At 35.6% G+C, this 16,371-nt stretch overlaps 3 protein-coding genes across 6 annotated transcripts; 1 reads left to right on the plus strand and 2 right to left on the minus strand.

The window, feature by feature from the left end:
* Positions 1 to 213: 213 nt before the first annotated feature.
* On the minus strand, positions 214 to 1,972 carry LOC137749364 (U3 small nucleolar ribonucleoprotein IMP3). The gene is made up of 4 exons (XM_068489461.2): positions 1,775 to 1,972; positions 1,543 to 1,650; positions 908 to 982; positions 214 to 655 (listed from the first exon to the last, which is right to left on the minus strand). The coding sequence occupies exons 1-4, from the start codon at positions 1,906 to 1,908 to the stop codon at positions 424 to 426; spliced, it is 549 nt and encodes a 182-aa protein (XP_068345562.1). The 5' UTR covers positions 1,909 to 1,972; the 3' UTR covers positions 214 to 423.
* A 3,951-nt stretch (positions 1,973 to 5,923) lies between these two features.
* LOC137709407 (rhamnogalacturonan I rhamnosyltransferase 1) lies at positions 5,924 to 9,639 on the plus strand. Its single transcript, XM_068448501.2, has 8 exons — positions 5,924 to 7,036; positions 7,330 to 7,397; positions 7,512 to 7,597; positions 7,712 to 7,865; positions 7,959 to 8,248; positions 8,349 to 8,553; positions 8,636 to 8,793; positions 8,988 to 9,639. The coding sequence occupies exons 1-8, from the start codon at positions 6,733 to 6,735 to the stop codon at positions 9,232 to 9,234; spliced, it is 1,512 nt and encodes a 503-aa protein (XP_068304602.2). The 5' UTR covers positions 5,924 to 6,732; the 3' UTR covers positions 9,235 to 9,639.
* Positions 9,640 to 11,662: 2,023 nt separating this feature from the next.
* Positions 11,663 to 15,145, minus strand: LOC137708739 (transcription factor BIM2). 4 transcript variants are annotated; one of them, XM_068447886.2, is made up of 8 exons: positions 14,926 to 15,145; positions 14,767 to 14,836; positions 14,510 to 14,594; positions 13,844 to 13,913; positions 13,645 to 13,740; positions 12,733 to 13,142; positions 12,219 to 12,348; positions 11,663 to 12,106 (listed from the first exon to the last, which is right to left on the minus strand). In XM_068447886.2, exons 2-8 carry the CDS (start codon positions 14,828 to 14,830, stop codon positions 11,996 to 11,998), a joined length of 966 nt encoding a protein of 321 aa, XP_068303987.2. In that variant the 5' UTR covers positions 14,831 to 14,836; positions 14,926 to 15,145; the 3' UTR covers positions 11,663 to 11,995. The 4 variants fall into 4 exon arrangements, with proteins under 4 accessions (XP_068303987.2, XP_088545718.1, XP_068303985.2 ...); XM_088689592.1 differs by having other exon boundaries at positions 14,510 to 14,624; positions 14,926 to 15,135; XM_068447884.2 differs by having other exon boundaries at positions 14,510 to 14,606; positions 14,926 to 15,061.
* Positions 15,146 to 16,371: the final 1,226 nt, after the last annotated feature.

The raw sequence follows: 16,371 nt of genomic DNA on the forward strand, positions 1-16,371 counted from the left end.
CTTGCAGATTCCAGTATCGACACTCATTTTTACTTTTCACACATCTCTCTGAATTTTCAACCGTTATAATTGATGAAGCTCGATGGCCAAAAATTACAAGTTACAAGGGAAGGTAAAACTGTGTATGTGAATAGCACCATCCATACACAATTTTTCGGTTATACGGGGCTTGGCCATGAAAATGAGATGGGATTAAGGGAGACGCCGAACCCATTTCAATCAGAAATTCTCGAAAAGTATGTATATGTTGAACACGAAGATAAAACGTTGCCAAAATTCAGACAAAAATGCCACATTGGGCGCACAAAAGAACCCTCTCGCTGAGATATTTAATACACGATGAACCAGGCAAATTACGAATTGGTTTCTCTTTTTCCGGCCACCTACAAAAAAGGGACGAAAGAACCTCTAAGTTCACACACCTTAGTTCATCGCATCATAATCGTCCAGCTTGTCATTGTACTGCAACACCTTTCTCCTAATCTTCGATGAATCAACCCACGTAATGAAATCTTCCATATTCCTTGTCACAAGGAATGCTGGGTCAGTAACAGTCTCCGGACCAACTCGAATGTGCCCTTGCTCGATGTACGTGACAGCTTCTTTCAGGTGCTCAGCAAACTTCAAACGAACCAAAACAGTTGCAAGCCTACGTCTGCAAACAGAGACATTGTCAGTAAAGTAACAGACGAGACGAGATGCATACACATATTCGGAAGTGTTCTGCTCCCTGTCTGTCCTCGTGGACAGTAAGCCACCATCACTCATGATAAACTCCAATAAACTAGTGCAATCACTAAGGCAGCACTTCTTCTATCTTTTGTTGCAAACTGTTCTGTCAACAGATTTATAAGAATTCATCGAAGGTAAGGATTGAAATTCCTGTAAAAGAGTAAGTGAAGATTACCTGCAAAGGGATGACACCGATAAGCGCTCACATAATGCTAAGCTTTGCTTGGATGGTATAACACCGATATTATACCTGTCGTCAACATAAACCCTTTTTAAGTATTAATCACAACTAAAAACCACAGAAATATTGGAACCCTTGCAGTTAAGACCATGATAGACCAAAAATCACCATATTCTTGTACAACACAATTGAAAACAAGCAAAAACCTATTGAGCTCGGATCATGCTCATTAAATACAAACAGATCCCCAATACTTCTCTCTTTATGAAACACAATAAAGAACACACTTTGGGGTTAAGATTTCTAAATTTCTTTATCACCAATACATCCCGAACAATTCTCTTAAATTCTCACAATAATGACCACACTTGAGGAGTTAAAATTTCTAAATATCAATATCATCACTACTTTTTTTTTTCTCGATAACCCATAGAGTAACACAAAATGCCATTTAGGACCCAATTGACCGAAATTTGATAACTTCATATGGGTTTCTTATGCAGCTTTGAAATATTAATACTTCCAACTGACATATCAATTAAACAACACGAGCATCAAAAAAAAAAAAACTGCAAATTCCTACAACACAACAATTTGAGAAGCACAGGAAGAAACAAGTTATAACTCACAATTTTTCCAAGAGCATATCGGTCATTTCGATCCGATACGGATCGTTCGGGTTCAACTGCTTCAATATGTTCACCAGCTTGTGCACCATCCGGCACAAGCCTGAGTACCTATTTTCCAATTTTTCAAAATTTTAATTGGAAAGGAACCAAACCCAGTTAATCGAAAGATTAATCGACTGATAAAACCTGAAAAGTGACATGAAATTAAGGAAAAAAAAATATGTAATTTTACTTTTTGTAGTCGTCGCGACCGGTGACATGGTAACGCTGCAGAACCTGAGTTTCTCTGTGACCTTCTTCTCTCTTCCATTCCAAGAAGTTCACTTTCTTCAGCAGCTTCTTCTCATGAAACTTGAGCTCTCTCATGGTTGCTTTTCCGCAGAGGGGGATGAAAGAGCAAAATCCCTAGGTGGAGGGAAAAAGGGGTACAAGTGTTGCAAAAGCCCTAGATTGGAACAAAACGTACCGTTTCGCTCTCCCGTTTGAATATTTGTATTGGGCCTTAAAAGCCCAAATAACTAAAACCTTTTTTGGTCGAAAGCCCTTGTGCATTTATGCTTATGATAAAAAGTTAAAATTAGAGAGCCTTAACGAAATACTTCTGGTATTATTCATTTTTAACGTTAGGGCATTTTTATTCTCAAAAGTCACTCCTAGTACTATTCACCTACAACATTTTTTTGTCATTTTCGTTAAAACTCAAAGTTTTCAAACATTTTTCATTAGTTTTGCTTAATTACTCTTATTTATTGAATTTTTTTTAGCTTCAAGCTCAAGAGGTGCTTTTGGTACTCAATAAATGATAAAACTGCATCCAAATGACTTAATTCACGAAAAAGTTTTTTTTTTTTATAATATTTTTTTTTACTTCACTTGCAAAAGATCATGCGAAAACTTAACAATCACGTAATTCACAGTTTCTAATTGATTTTCATAATTTTTTATTTATTTAAAAACCATCATAAAGCCTACTTTTTACGTGACATTTCCAGCACAAGAAGTTTCTTTAGATTCGTACATGCCGCAAGTGGCCCTTTATCACAGTAGTGAAAATGTGTTAAGTTTTTACATAACAATGTGGGTTCAACCCCCATCGATGACTAATCTAACATCTAATTTAACAAAATTTATTGTTTGACAAAAAAAAAAAAAAAAAAAGATCGTACATGCCAAATTGAGGAGAAAAACAAAAACTTTATCAAATGAGTACATCGTAACTATAATATTTCGTATCAATAATGCAATAATACAATGTTATATTATTGACATTGAACACAATGGTGCACTGGTACCATAGAAATTGCTCTTAAGAATAAGGGATGAGCAACTGAGCACGGACTCAACTGAACTAAACATGTATAAATATATAGGTGTTTAGTCCGTGGGTGATAATGCATCCAAGGAAGATTCTTTATCCTCCTAATCTCTCTACACTTTTATACCCTCCTATTTGAACGGTCGTGGTTAAATCACGTCAACATCTTATATTGATTATTTTATAAAGATAATAAGACAAAAAATAATATATAAGAGGAGGGGATGGAAGAGGATGAGAAAATGAACCTAATGCATCATGTGTTGTGGATATCCAATTTCAAAACCCTTTACAGTTACATGCTTAATTTTACGGTGAAAGTTCATTGTTTGCCTAACACTCATATGAGATGAGGCCAAAGGTGACTGATGAGTGTGGAACAACATTGCACAACCATCTCAACTACTACTTAAAGTTTATTTAGAATCACTTTTAAACTGACTGAAAGCGTTTCTGGTAAAAATATTTTCAGAAATAATTCTTAATAAAAATGCAATTGAATTCTCGAAAAACACTTCTAGTGCTTCTTAGAAGAAGCATCAGTTATATTATTTATTCACTTCAAGTGTTTTTAAAACCCAAAAACATTTTTCCTAAAAACACTTTTCAAACGAACACTTAATATTTGAACACACTGTATACATGAACTATATCAGTTAATCAACGTTGTGCGCCTTTCATTGCACCCGTGTTTAAATCGTCTTTCCCGTTGTTATAATAAGTTAGAATATCGCTTTCTCATAAATTATTGAATATTTGTTGCATTTTTCAGACCAATTGACATTGAAAAACCAAATTGGTCTGTCAAATGACTGATAGATATCACGGGGATTTGTCACAATTGCAAACGCCAAAACTTCTGTGTCTAAGCAAAACATGAGCACAAACAGTCACAGGACTCCCACTGACTTAAAAGAAAGAAATAGCAAGGCAATTGGCTACTTTCTTTGACGAAATTAACTTCTCTCCTCAATTGATGAGGCTGAGTTTATCCTCAAAGTACTTTGGGACCGATTCACGGAATTTCGTATTTTTATCAAAATTATTTATACATAAATTATTTTATAACAGATTATTTCTTTAAAAATTATTAATATATAAAATTATTTGATCATCGAATTGTATTAAAATAAAACAAATAGACAAATTTGGCTGAAGCATTATGACCGTCAATCTATTTACTACAGTTGATTAACTAAACAACTTTAGTTTTAATTAGTTTTTTTTTTTTCATAGATGATCTTTATATGAACTGTTTCGATAATAACCACGAAGTTATGTGAATCGAACACAAAATGTTTTGAGAAGAAATTCCTCTTCAACTTTAAGGAGCCAAGTATTATTTTGTGATGTGATCACGATTAAGCCACGTCAATATTTTATATTAATTTTTTATAGAAAAGTAATAGGAATATAAAATGTTGACGTGGTTTAACCGTGACCATATAAACAAGAAGGTATAAAAAAAGTATGAAAATGAGAGGAGAAACAATCCACGTTCTATTCGAATTAACCATTCCCAATAACCTTTTTAAGTCAAAAACCCAAAAACTGTCATATACAAAAACTTGTTCCCGTTTAATATTCATATATAATATATAATATATGTGGTGGCAGGGCAGTGGTCAGGCACTGCAACCACTAAATAAAGTTCTGCATATTGCCCCATCACTGTTTGCAGGTTGCAACCACTAAGTTAAACCTTCTTTTGCCCATCACTAATGTAATGCTGAGCAACAAAATACAACTCTAACCACTCAATTGAACTTTCTGGTTTTCTTTTTTATATTATAAATTTTTATTTCACACTTGTAAAAACTTACTAATGTTAGATTCGGTGGTGCTATCCCCATGCTATTTTTATTTTCACACTCTTCTTAATTTTTACCTGTCAAATTGAAAAATTGAAACGAATCAAATGACAAAAATTAACAAAAGTGTGTAAAAGATAAAAAGAAATGTGCGGATAGCATCGCCCTATTAAAGTCTGTATACCTATTACATTACCACAAATACATGAGCAAACAAAAAGGTCCGAAATCAATAGACGAGTGTACCTTTTATCTCACAATAATTGTCTTTGAATATGTTTCCATGACGCTATATGGTATGTAGTTGAGTTTCCTTTAAGTCTTGTTTGGTATTGCTGTAAAATAATACTTTTGATGTACTATGAGAATAAATAGTTATAAAATAAAGTAGTGTTCGAGTGTTTGATAAATTTTTATATAAAATTGTTGTGACCATGGTAAATGACTAAAATGAGTATGATGTTGGATGTGATATTAAACGAAGACGCCGAATAGAGTAAAGTAGGGTAAAAGTTTGTAATTTTGTAAAATATGCAGGATTATGCTTGTCATTTGAAAATTTTATTAAAGATCACCATTTTGAAAACAAAAAACACTGTTTTGAAAAGCATGAAAAGTTATGCTTCTGCTTTTCTATGTTTTTTTTGCTGTAATTGACAGCAAACCAAACACATTCGATATCCCAAACTTTTTTATAAATTGCTTTTAAAATAATATAAGCAATCCCAAACTAGATATATTTCCTACTTAGCAGTTGCTAATGTGTATGGAAAATCTCTTGTGAGTTAAATGTCAAAACCAATAAAATGAAAGAAAGAGCAAAAAGGATACTCCTCAATGCAACCATTTTACGACAATGGAAACTACACCTACCTAACCCAACCAAATTACGGATGGATGTTTTTTGAGTGTCATTGAATGTATAAGCTCTGACATAAAGTTGGTTTTCTCTAAATTAACAAGGGATAAAAAAAAAAAATTCTTATTTTTTGATATGATATAAATATATTTTTAACGCCAAAATATGAGAAATTTTTTACTAAACCGCACACCAGACAAGATATTATAATTTAGTATTGAACTCGTTATCCATAAGAGTTAATTATAAGAACTCTTATTCATAATTGAAATATGTATACCACTAGAAACTATTTAATTTTGTTTTGACAAAAACAATAAAAAAACCAAATTACTTTGGTCGTACGGCAATACACCTGCAAGTCTGCAAGTGAGTAGATTATCCATTAATTTTAGTGCAAAAAATGAAACAAAATAAGGTGACTTGTAACTAGATTTTGGTTACAAAAACAAAATCCACTTCCCAATCAACTAAAATCTAAAAAAATTAAAATAAAAGATTGTAGTCTCAGTCTTTCAAATAAATCATAATTATGTAAATAAATACAACAAATAAATAAATACAATGGGGATAAAAAGCTGAGCAGAATTATATTTCCATTTAGTGTTCTACTTTTGCTTTGTCTGCTATGAACGCTTTCTCTCCAGCCTCGATTGTCGCCTTTTTTTCTGTTTCAGTTTCTCATTGAACCTTCTACGACTCTCTTTCCAACAGCCACATTCTTCAAATTTTCCGGCGGCCCTCGCCGGATTCTTGGCCGGAATATCACCGGAAAAGCAAAGAGCAACACGAAGTGAGTATTGGGTTTGTGGAGATTGATCATAAAGTTGCATTCTTTGAACTCTTTCGAGAATTTTACGGTTTTTCCTCTCTGGGTTTTGATTGGTGAAGCTTTCAACAATGGCGGAAACTTCATAGCTGTACGAGGTGAAAAGGGTTTTTGGGGTGATTCGAAGTAAAAATCTGAAAGTTGGGTTTTGATTATTTTAGTGCCGGACTTCACCAGAAACACGGAAACAAGAAAGTTCTGATCTTTTTTTGTTTTTTTTAAAATTTATTTCGAGGTGTTTCGGATATGTCAATAACTATTGGATCTTCCATTGACATTTATCTGTGAAAGATTCTGTGTTGAATTGCAACAACTCTGGTGCTTGACTGGTTGAATGATCAGTTGAAAAATTGAACGAGTTTTTTAGACCGTTAAAATGTGCAAAGGTGAGGACTTTGAGAAGTGTGATTACAGAGAAACAATGAAGGTGGGATTTAAGTTGATGGGGAGAGTTGAAAGGTTGAAAAGCTCGGTGTTGAAGGTGAACTCATGGCTGCTGATCATCCGGGCGATCGTGACGGCGTTGGTGTGGGCGTCAACAGTGCAGCTGGTTGGGATTTGGTTGATTAGGGGGCCTAGTTTGTTCAATGTTTGGCCTCCTTGCACTCACTTGGAATTGCCTGCTCATGCTGTGGATTTGGCTAATAAGCTTCCAATGCCAATTGTTCTCCCACCAAAGAGTAAGTTTCTGATCTTGTTTAATGTAAATCTTGATCGCTTTTGTAATTAATATTTCCGCGCACACATGATCATTTCTCCTTTGATTCATTCAATACGAAGATTAGAAGTAAACAGGTTGTGCAGGGCGAGAAAAAATGTGTGCAGAAATCTTTCCCCTTAGAGAGCTGATATGTTTGAATTGTCATTCTTTGATATCATGTTAATCAGCTGCTGTGCATGTTAATTTGCTTGGCTCAATAAAATTTGAGATTTTTCAATATTGTTTGTTAGTTCTGAATCGCTTTAATTCCAGGGGTTTACAAAAACAATGGCTATCTCATGGTTTCTTGCAATGGAGGACTGAATCAAATGCGAGCGGCAGTGAGTTCTAGCCACTTCCTCACAATTCTGGACATTCTTACCTTCAGTTTAGATGTTTTATTGGGGTTGTCTCCCGCCACCATGTTATTTTACTGACTACTCGATTTTACGCAGATCTGTGATATGGTTGCAGTTGCCAGATACTTGAATGTCACCCTTATAGTTCCTGAGCTGGATAAAAACTCCTTTTGGGCTGCGAGGTAGGTCAATTTGTTTTCGAGTAAAGATTATGAGGAATCGATATTCTCATTGTAAATTCCTTGATCTGAATAAGGAAAATTCTCAGTTCTAAGCGTGTCCCCTTGTGTTGGCAGTGAGTTTCAGGACATTTTCGATGTTGATCATTTCATTGCATCGTTGAGAGACGAGGTTCGGATATTGAGGAAATTGCCACCAAAGCTCAAGAAAAGACCTGCATACTCGTTGCCACCAGTTAGTTGGTCTAACATGTCCTACTACCTTCATCAGGTTGGTTCGAATCCGAGCATCATTCTCTTTCCTTTTCAGTTTATATGATCATTCTCAGCAGTTGAACTAACTTCTGGAAGTGTTTTCCAACAGATCCTGCCTCTGGTGCAGAAGTATAAAGTAGTACATTTGAATAAAACCGATGCTCGAGTAGCTAACAATGGGCTACCTCTGGAGTTCCAGAAGCTGCGCTGCAGGGTTAATTTCCATGCTCTGAGATTCACTTCCCAGATAGAGGAAGTTGGTAGAAAGCTTGTCGGAATTTTGAGAGAAAAAGGCCCTTTTCTGGCTCTTCATCTCCGATACGAAATGGATATGTTGGCATTCTCTGGCTGCAGTCATGGGTGCAGCAATAATGAGGTAGAAGAACTCACAAGAATGAGGTAACAGTCCCTTTTCATTTTGTTTCTTTTTGCAAATCGATATTTACTAGTTTTTCGCTTATAAACATCTTCTAATTATGGGATTATTACACGTTGTTAGATATTCTAATCCCTTGTGGAAGATAAAAGACATAAATTCCGAAACAAAGAGGCTAGAAGGTTTGTGCCCACTAACACCAGAGGAAACTGCTCTAGTATTGGTTGCACTCGGTATTGATCACAATGTCCAGATTTATATTGCCGCTGGAGAAATGTATGGTGGAAACAGAAGGATGGAAGGTTTGAAAGCTGCTTTTCCGAATTTGGTAAGTAGAAGGGAGAAGAAGCAACCATTTCAACAATTATACATCATAGGACTGACATAACAGTTGAACTTTTGTGCAACAGGTCAGAAAAGAGACGCTGCTGGAGCCTTCGGATTTGAGGTTCTTCCCGAACCACTCTTCCCAAATGGCAGCATTGGACTATCTAGTCTCCCTAGATAGTGATATATTTATTCCTACATACGATGGAAACATGGCTAAAGTTGTCGAAGGCCATCGCAGGTAAATGCATGTTCATTCTTTTGAATAACCTAGTGCTTTTTTCAAATCCCCATCTCCGTAGATTACAATAGTTCAGAACATCGTCAAACCTAGTGCTCTTCGGTTTTTAGGAAGATAAGATAAGATCTGTTGTTAATTTCAGATGATATTCTGATCTGAAATGTACGCTTCTCCTCGGATTTTTCTTGTTTCAGATTCTTAGGTTTCAAAAAGACAGTTTTATTGGACAGAAGGCTACTGATTGGATTAATAGAACAATTCAGCACTGGCTCATTGAGTTGGGATGAGTTCTCTTACATTGTGAAGGAAGCTCACGCCAAGCGAATGGGGAGCCCGAAGAAGCGAGTTTTGATCCCAGATAAACCCAAGGAGGAAGATTACTTCTACTCAAATCCACATGAATGTTTGCAACTGTTAGATGGACCCTTGAGAACCGCATGATCTTCGCATGCCAAAAATATGGGTTTATTGTCTTCTAAATTATATGCATTTTGTGCCATTGAGAATTTTACAGGCAGTGGTTTACTTTATGATTGTGGTCTAAGTTAATACAGCAAGGGATAGGTTTAATTTACATAAAATTGGGTTGGGAGGTTGATCTTGGAGGCTCTGCTTTGGGAAGGACTTAGAACACTAGTTTGCCGTTTTCAGAGTGCATGTAAGTCTCTCTCCTGCGAGAGCTCTTGATCAAAAGCATTTGGGAAGATTTATAGAATTTTTATTAATAAATCAAGTTTTATGGAGAGAACTCCAAATAAGATCATTGTAATTAAACAAGGGGGAATATAGTGTATTTTCTTCAAAATCTCTCTCCTATACTAGTGTAAGCATAATTTTTTTAACAAATATTCACCTATCTCTCTCTAAATTAATCTAGGGTTGATGGAATTGAGATTCTCTCCTAATCTTTGTCCGAAGTTCACGGACCAAGAGATCCGGACCTCTCATTTAAAATCTTATAGCCTTAATTTGTCCATCCTGCTAGCTCATCTCATAAACAAGAATCCAAATTTCTCTCTTCTCCTTTAACAACCCAAATTTTTGAGCTTGTGAACTTTGTACCTGAAATTCGAAGAGGGTCTCAATTCGTGTTGATGAACTAATCAATGATCATACCATCTGAATGATGCTGGTTCCATGAGAAAATAATTAACAAAAACTTCAATTACTTTTGGGATAAAATATAAAAAAGTTAACTTGAAGAATTAGGCATGCCTAAACTAGTAAGATTGGTGGGGCCAAAAGTCTCAAATGATGACAGCAGCATGGCATCTGGAAAGCTGATGTTTAAGGTGTGGGGTTTGGGCAAATAATCCGCATCATTTCATGTCCTTAATTACTAATTAGTTAAGGAGTTGGTACCGAACCTTGTTTCCTCCTTCGTTGTTTAGTTTTTCGGTTATACATTTGGTTGTTTAGTTGCCATCAAATAAAATATATGCATTATTGTAGAAGTTAGAGTGCACCAACTCCATGCTTCTATCATATGAACAGATATGAAGAATTTTTCTGTAACGAAACATCATTGTAGTTGTATCTTAAGACAATTATAGAATAGTTAAAACGTTGCACTGTATGATTGGCTTACCATATTACTAAAAACATGAGAGTGTATGATTAGCTTAAAATACTATCACATAGCATCTCATTGTAAGTTTTCTCTAAAAGCAAATGTTCTTTTTAACACATCTTTTTGGGGGTTTTAGTATGAACCGTCTTATAGCATGAACCGAGATTTAAGATTGTTAGATATTTAGTCGTTGAATTCGTAACCAAGAATTCAATGGTTATGAATTTCAGTATATGGTATGATCCAGTCTATTTTAGAGTCTTCTTTTAATTTGGATTTAGAGAGAGAAAGTGAAGAATAAAGAAACTATGTTGGTTGAAATGAGTGATCCAATAAAACTTGGTATTGTTTTGCTACTTGTAGTCTTCCACTAACAAGGGAGTAATTCATGCACTTTAATTTAAACGTAGCTTTCAATGCACACAGACACAACCACTTCCAACGACAAAAAACGACTCAAACTTTAAAGTCGTTCAACTCATCAATGGATTTTGACCCATTTAAACAAGAAGGACCCATTTGTCACATGAATCCACTCTTTGATTACTCCACATATTGATTAGGTTGCAGATTTAATTAACTAATTTTGAGTATTGGGGATTGGAGATAGAAAATTTCAAAAACATGTAGAATATTTATATGTATTTAATACATTCATTATTTGACGGTCAAATATAATTTGTGTCAATATACATAAAGTTGAGAATGTAATTTTATTAAATACATGTAAGTATTGTAGCCAAATAAAATAAAATTTCAATCAAGTTATACTTTTGTATGACTGAAAGGGGTTTTAGAGAAAATTATTTTGAGTTCCAAAAGCACTTGAAGTGCTTTCTGCTTGCAGCACTAATTATGTGCTTTTTGCATGAAGCAATTCATATGTTTTTCCACGATTTATTTGTATTTTTACTAAGAATTGGTAAAAAAATATTTCACCAAAAGCATTTCCAATCGTTTTAAAAGCACTTCCAAATAAGTTCATAAGCATGTCAAATTTATTTAATTAACCTTTGTTTCCTGTGAAAATATTTTTGAAGTGGTTCCTTTGCATTTCTAATTTTCTATGCACACACACACAAGTGCTTTAGTTGTTTGAAAGCTCTCAAACGGGCTTTTGTTAGAAGCAAGTACAACACAACTTTTTTTAAAAACCCAGTGTTTTGATAGTCTTTTTTCTGTCAAACTCTCACAAAATGGCTTCCAGGCATGAGAATGGCTTTCGGTTTACCAAAAAGCACTTTCACCCTTTCTTAATCCGACCAAGATATGGTAAATGAGTGGCATCACACAAACAAATCAACGAAACATCAAGGATTAACGATAAAATTCATGTATGTAGAGAGTTCTTTAAAACGCAGACTAGAACAGAAACCCGCTCCTCGCTATATGCATGGAATCATCCATCTGAAACTTCAAGGTATCAACAAATGAACATCTGACAATCTATCTATGAAATTCCATGCACAGGGGGGCACAAACCATATACAATTGACTGACCTGAACCTAGTTGTTCTGTTTACCATGTAATCTTTGAAACAAAATGTCACCCGCCCACGAGCACCCTCACCCCCAATAAAACCACGAAAACCAAAAATAAGCAGATTTAAGAAAAGCTAGAAACTATCTAGTCTAGCTTTCTCTTGTTCTGAACCGCTTATGCGCCAGTTCAAGTCCCCCATCACAGCTACTTACTTGAGCCTGTGTCATCATTTGATTGTTCATGGATTGGTTCACATGTGACTGTGCAAACAAATATAAAGTGAGGGAAAGATTGTAGACAGCTATCGGTAACAGATGTAGCAGCCAAAGTAACAATGGGGTTTAATACGACGGATGAAGATCCTAAACGAACCTTTGAACTAGACGCTACAGATGTCAGCCCACTGTCTGCTCGATTCACAACATCCATTTGAACAGAGATGCTGGCCAGGGACAAGTCCAGGCCAGCAGATTGCAATGCCTGCGTCAGATTGTTCAAAACCCTGCGCAACACAAACCCAACTCAGAAACAGCGCAGCGATACATTTCCATTAGGGAATTTGTTATAACAATTTTGTTATATGTCAATCAACTATATTTTCATGTCTCTAATGGCAACACTTTCAAATTTATAAAATATCTACCTAGAAAAAGCACTCTTGCCATAGAAAACGATCAGGGAAACTTACAAAGACAATATGCGCATAATTAATCAATAATGGCTATGCACCATGCATGTAGTTTATCAAAACCACTGTATCAAAAATAACAGCTCAGAAAACAAGCTTGACAATAAAACATGGCTGCTACTCCAAGAAAATAAGCATGTTAACAAAAACTTGGCAGCTGTACAATAAAGTTAACGAGAGATCTTCATGGGAACTCACCCTTGAGAGTAAGCACTTGAGGTGCTACCAGATCCACTATGTTCATCCTGTTTGTTCAGTTTACCATCTGATACGGTTGAAGATGTTATACCCGCCCACAATGGGAATTGGGGTTGACAAGCCATGTTCTGAGCATCAGTAATAGATTCCTGCAAGGGCTGTGTGGGTACTCCACTCCCAACAGAGTCAAAGATGCTTTGTTGTTGCACATTAGGCACTGATTGAGTAGCTAGCCCAGCGATGTGATCCAGTGCTTTGTAAGCAACAGCAGAGCCCAAGTTAGATTCCACTGAGTTTTGAGAGTTTGGGAGCATTGCTGGTGAGACAACCACATTATTCTCATGACCCGAACCATCGTTCATAACTTGAGACTGATCTGCAAAATTTTCTCCAGACCTGTTATGACCTTTCTGTGGCAAACAAATAAATGGGAGGTCAGTAAGTCTCCGCAGGGCAGTTAATCCATACACTTAGCACATCCATATATATTTGGTGACACCGTGACAGTTGCTACCCATACTATTTCTTAAAGTCAGAAGTAACCTCCAAAATTCCTAAATAAGCCCAAAATATATATAGGGTCAGAGTTATCTCTGGTAAGATTTTGTTCTCCCAGTAACAGTAAAAGAGCCTCTCTACCTGGATTTGGGTGCATGTTGCAATTGTTGTGTGTGGTGTTGGTCTCATGCACCATATACATGTCATTATTTAAGGGTACAACAGATATCCAATGCACGTACTCATGCCCTCTAGCATCCAAAACAAGTACTTTCACTTTTTTCAGGCATCGAAGTAACACCAATAGAAATTGACAAAGCAATACAAAGGTGATAAAGAGTTGAGTCCAACACCATAACACATGCAAAACACTACCGCACACTAAGACACAGATATGAAGCATTAGAATTTTACCCATGGCACCAGTTTTGTTGGCTCTGGACTCCATCCTTGGTACGACCCCTCATACAAATTTACCTTCTCCTGTAAAAATTGTATATACTCTATAACCTGCAAATATGTACAGTAATATTTCAACATGGTGCTGAACACATTCAACCAAAATAAAATGACAATGAGGATACAATATTACGAACATGATTGGAATGCTTACCTCCAACAACAATGAAGCCTTATCTCTTTTCTGATCATTTTGGGGAATGATATCTCTCAACATCTGAAATCTGCCTCAGAAATACATATTGCCCAGGTGAGTGAAGAGTTTATGCCCATGCTACTAGAACAAAAACACCCACATGGCATAAACAGCAGCAAAGAAAGATACAAAAGTATTTAAAGGACAAAACTTCCACACGACTAACAATCTAAACGAACATGAGAACAAGATGGGAGGGAAGACTGCAATTAAAATTCAACACAAAATGAATAAGCACTTGGTACTCGATACTCAAATTTGCTAACTAGCATGAATAATTCGCAAATTCAGTTTCAGATAGCCAAATAGGCATGGAAATTGTTTGCCTAGAAGCTCCAACATTTTGAAGAATTTGGTAATCGTAAAGTTTCGATTTTTAAGAAAAAAAATTCACTTCACTTTAATTCAACAACTCATAATTTGAGTATAACATCAACAGAAATATACTCTCAACTTTTCCAGAAGATACATTGTGGCAATTTCCCTCTACTTATTCGAATCAGAAATTTTTCGAGTTCAGGCAACACGGAAAATCGAATACTATAAACCATAATTGAAAAGGAACAATTAAAGGAGTGTTTGAATAAAAAAAAAAGGGTAAAGCTTTGAGCTTGGAGAGCTTGCCTCTCATTAATCTTGCTCCTCCTACGCTGCTCGGTTTCGGAATGCTTGGAGCGGTTCTTCTCCCTGCCTTGCCCTTCTACCTTCACTGCAAATTCCCCTATCAACTCCTCGTTAGCTTCATCCACTCCCCAGTTACTATTATTTCTTAAATAAAATAAAAATTCTTCATTTTTTTAAAAAATAAAATAAAAACCAAGGCAGTTACTACTAGCCTAGCTCACAGAGAGAGAGAGAGAGAGAGAGAGAGAGAGAGAAACCTCCATGAGACACCTCATCGTCGTCTTCAAATTCATCGTGGTGGCCCTTCGAAGGTTTCGCCATCTCCGGCTGCCAAATAATAAATAAATTTCCCAAAATTACATAAATAAATAAATAAACAAAAAACGAAGCCAATTTTACAGAGAGAGAGAGAGTACTGAGGAACTCGGAGGAGGGCGCGGTGAGAGAGTGAGAGGTGGCGGTGGCGATGGTGGAAATGCGGAGGTCCGGGACCAAGGTGGGCGCCCGTATTGGGTCCGACGGAGCTGGAAATAGCGGAAAAAGGGTCTGGTGTTGGTGGTGGAGCTTTTTGTGCCGTTTTGTGTTGATGCGTTGTCGTTTTGGCGTTTTTGTTTCTGCGACAACGTTACAGTAAGACAACCCTGAAAATTTGGAGCCCTACGTGGCGGCTCCTACTCTTTCTATTCCTAAATCATTAATTTTTTAAAATTGAGACCTTATGATTAATTAAATTATTAAATGTTTTAATCTCAATTATTCTCACAATTAATATTAATTTATTAATTAAATTCATTCTTATAGTGGGCGCCCTTATGTATACCGTGACCCGCCCGCCATCGCGCCTAATTGGTCCTCATTTGTTTTATATTGCCCGCGTGATAATGGGCAGGGATGAAATTTTTTGTCAAATTATCATATCAACCGTACCATATCAAAGTTGTGCCAAAATATTTGTACAATTGTTAATGGTAAGATATTTGTACTGTACAATACATTTTTGGTACGGTAATGGTATTCAAAACCATTATCAGTGGTATACAATACCGTACCACTACTTTAATATTATATAATTTATTATTCATTTATATATAATTAGGTATTATTATCATTATATATGCACTTTATATTTTTTTTTCTAATCATTTATCCAATTATCTCACCCTCTAACCTCTATTTTCTCAATAAAAAAACCTAAGCATTCATGCACTGCGACTCTTCATCTTTTCACTCATCTAGCCACGGATTCATCTTTGTTGCTCCAGTTCTAGTGACTCTCTCTCTCCAAAGTCCATCTCATCTTCTCCTTCATCAAATTGTGATGTCTTTCTCCCTGGCTTTGTCTATCAAGTTAATTTTTGTACAATTTTAAAGAATGTAGAGATTAAATTTAGGAATCTTTGTACTATTTTTTTTTTTGGGATATTGGTTTGTATCAAGCCGAACCTCATGTTTTTTTTTTTCATTTCATTTTTCATTTTTCATTTTGTTTTTTTTCCTATTTAATTAAGGTAAAGGGTTAATTAAAAAATTAATTTTGTTTTTCTAATTTACATGTCATTATAACATTGGAGTGGGGGACCATAATGTGCCACATCAGCGTAGTAACAGATTTTTTAACAGAACTCAAAGGAAAGGATGACATTCATTTGCACCAACTATTTTCAGAGACGATATTGATTGATTTTCAATTTCAGGGACCATCTTGATGGTGTAAGTCAATTTTGAGAACTATTTGTGATAAAAAGCTATTTTTTTAATGATACAAGTGATGTTGGGAATGGGGGAGTGGAGAAATGACTATTCAAGTACAAAAATGAATGTTATTAACCAACCGAGCTTCAAGTACTTCACCATGTTTCCAT

The sequence above is a fragment of the Pyrus communis genome, chromosome 17 (assembly GCF_041283825.1).
Source record: "Pyrus communis isolate YQ-2024b chromosome 17, ASM4128382v1, whole genome shotgun sequence".
Lineage (NCBI taxonomy): Eukaryota > Viridiplantae > Streptophyta > Magnoliopsida > Rosales > Rosaceae > Pyrus > Pyrus communis.

What these genes read in the sequence shown, in the direction of transcription:
- LOC137749364 (XM_068489461.2), bottom strand. Translation starts at nt 1,908, where the DNA reads ATGAGAGAGCTCAAGTTTCATGAGAAGAAGCTGCTGAAGAAAGTGAAC. An exon ending in GATATGCTCTTGGAAAAATT is followed by an intron (nt 983 to 1,542) that starts GTGAGTTATAAC and finishes TGTTGACGACAG; the next exon opens with GTATAATATCGGTGTTATAC. An exon ending in TCGGTGTCATCCCTTTGCAG is followed by an intron (nt 656 to 907) that starts GTAATCTTCACT and finishes CTCTGTTTGCAG; the next exon opens with ACGTAGGCTTGCAACTGTTT.
- LOC137709407 (XM_068448501.2), top strand. Translation starts at nt 6,733, where the DNA reads ATGTGCAAAGGTGAGGACTTTGAGAAGTGTGATTACAGAGAAACAATG. An exon ending in TGTCCTACTACCTTCATCAG is followed by an intron (nt 7,866 to 7,958) that starts GTTGGTTCGAAT and finishes GTTTTCCAACAG; the next exon opens with ATCCTGCCTCTGGTGCAGAA. An exon ending in GTTGTCGAAGGCCATCGCAG is followed by an intron (nt 8,794 to 8,987) that starts GTAAATGCATGT and finishes TTCTTGTTTCAG; the next exon opens with ATTCTTAGGTTTCAAAAAGA.
- LOC137708739 (XM_088689592.1), bottom strand. Translation starts at nt 14,830, where the DNA reads ATGGCGAAACCTTCGAAGGGCCACCACGATGAATTTGAAGACGACGAT. An exon ending in TCAAGTGCTTACTCTCAAGG is followed by an intron (nt 12,349 to 12,732) that starts GTGAGTTCCCAT and finishes TGTGTTGCGCAG; the next exon opens with GGTTTTGAACAATCTGACGC. An exon ending in CTGTAGCGTCTAGTTCAAAG is followed by an intron (nt 12,107 to 12,218) that starts GTTCGTTTAGGA and finishes TTGTTTGCACAG; the next exon opens with TCACATGTGAACCAATCCAT.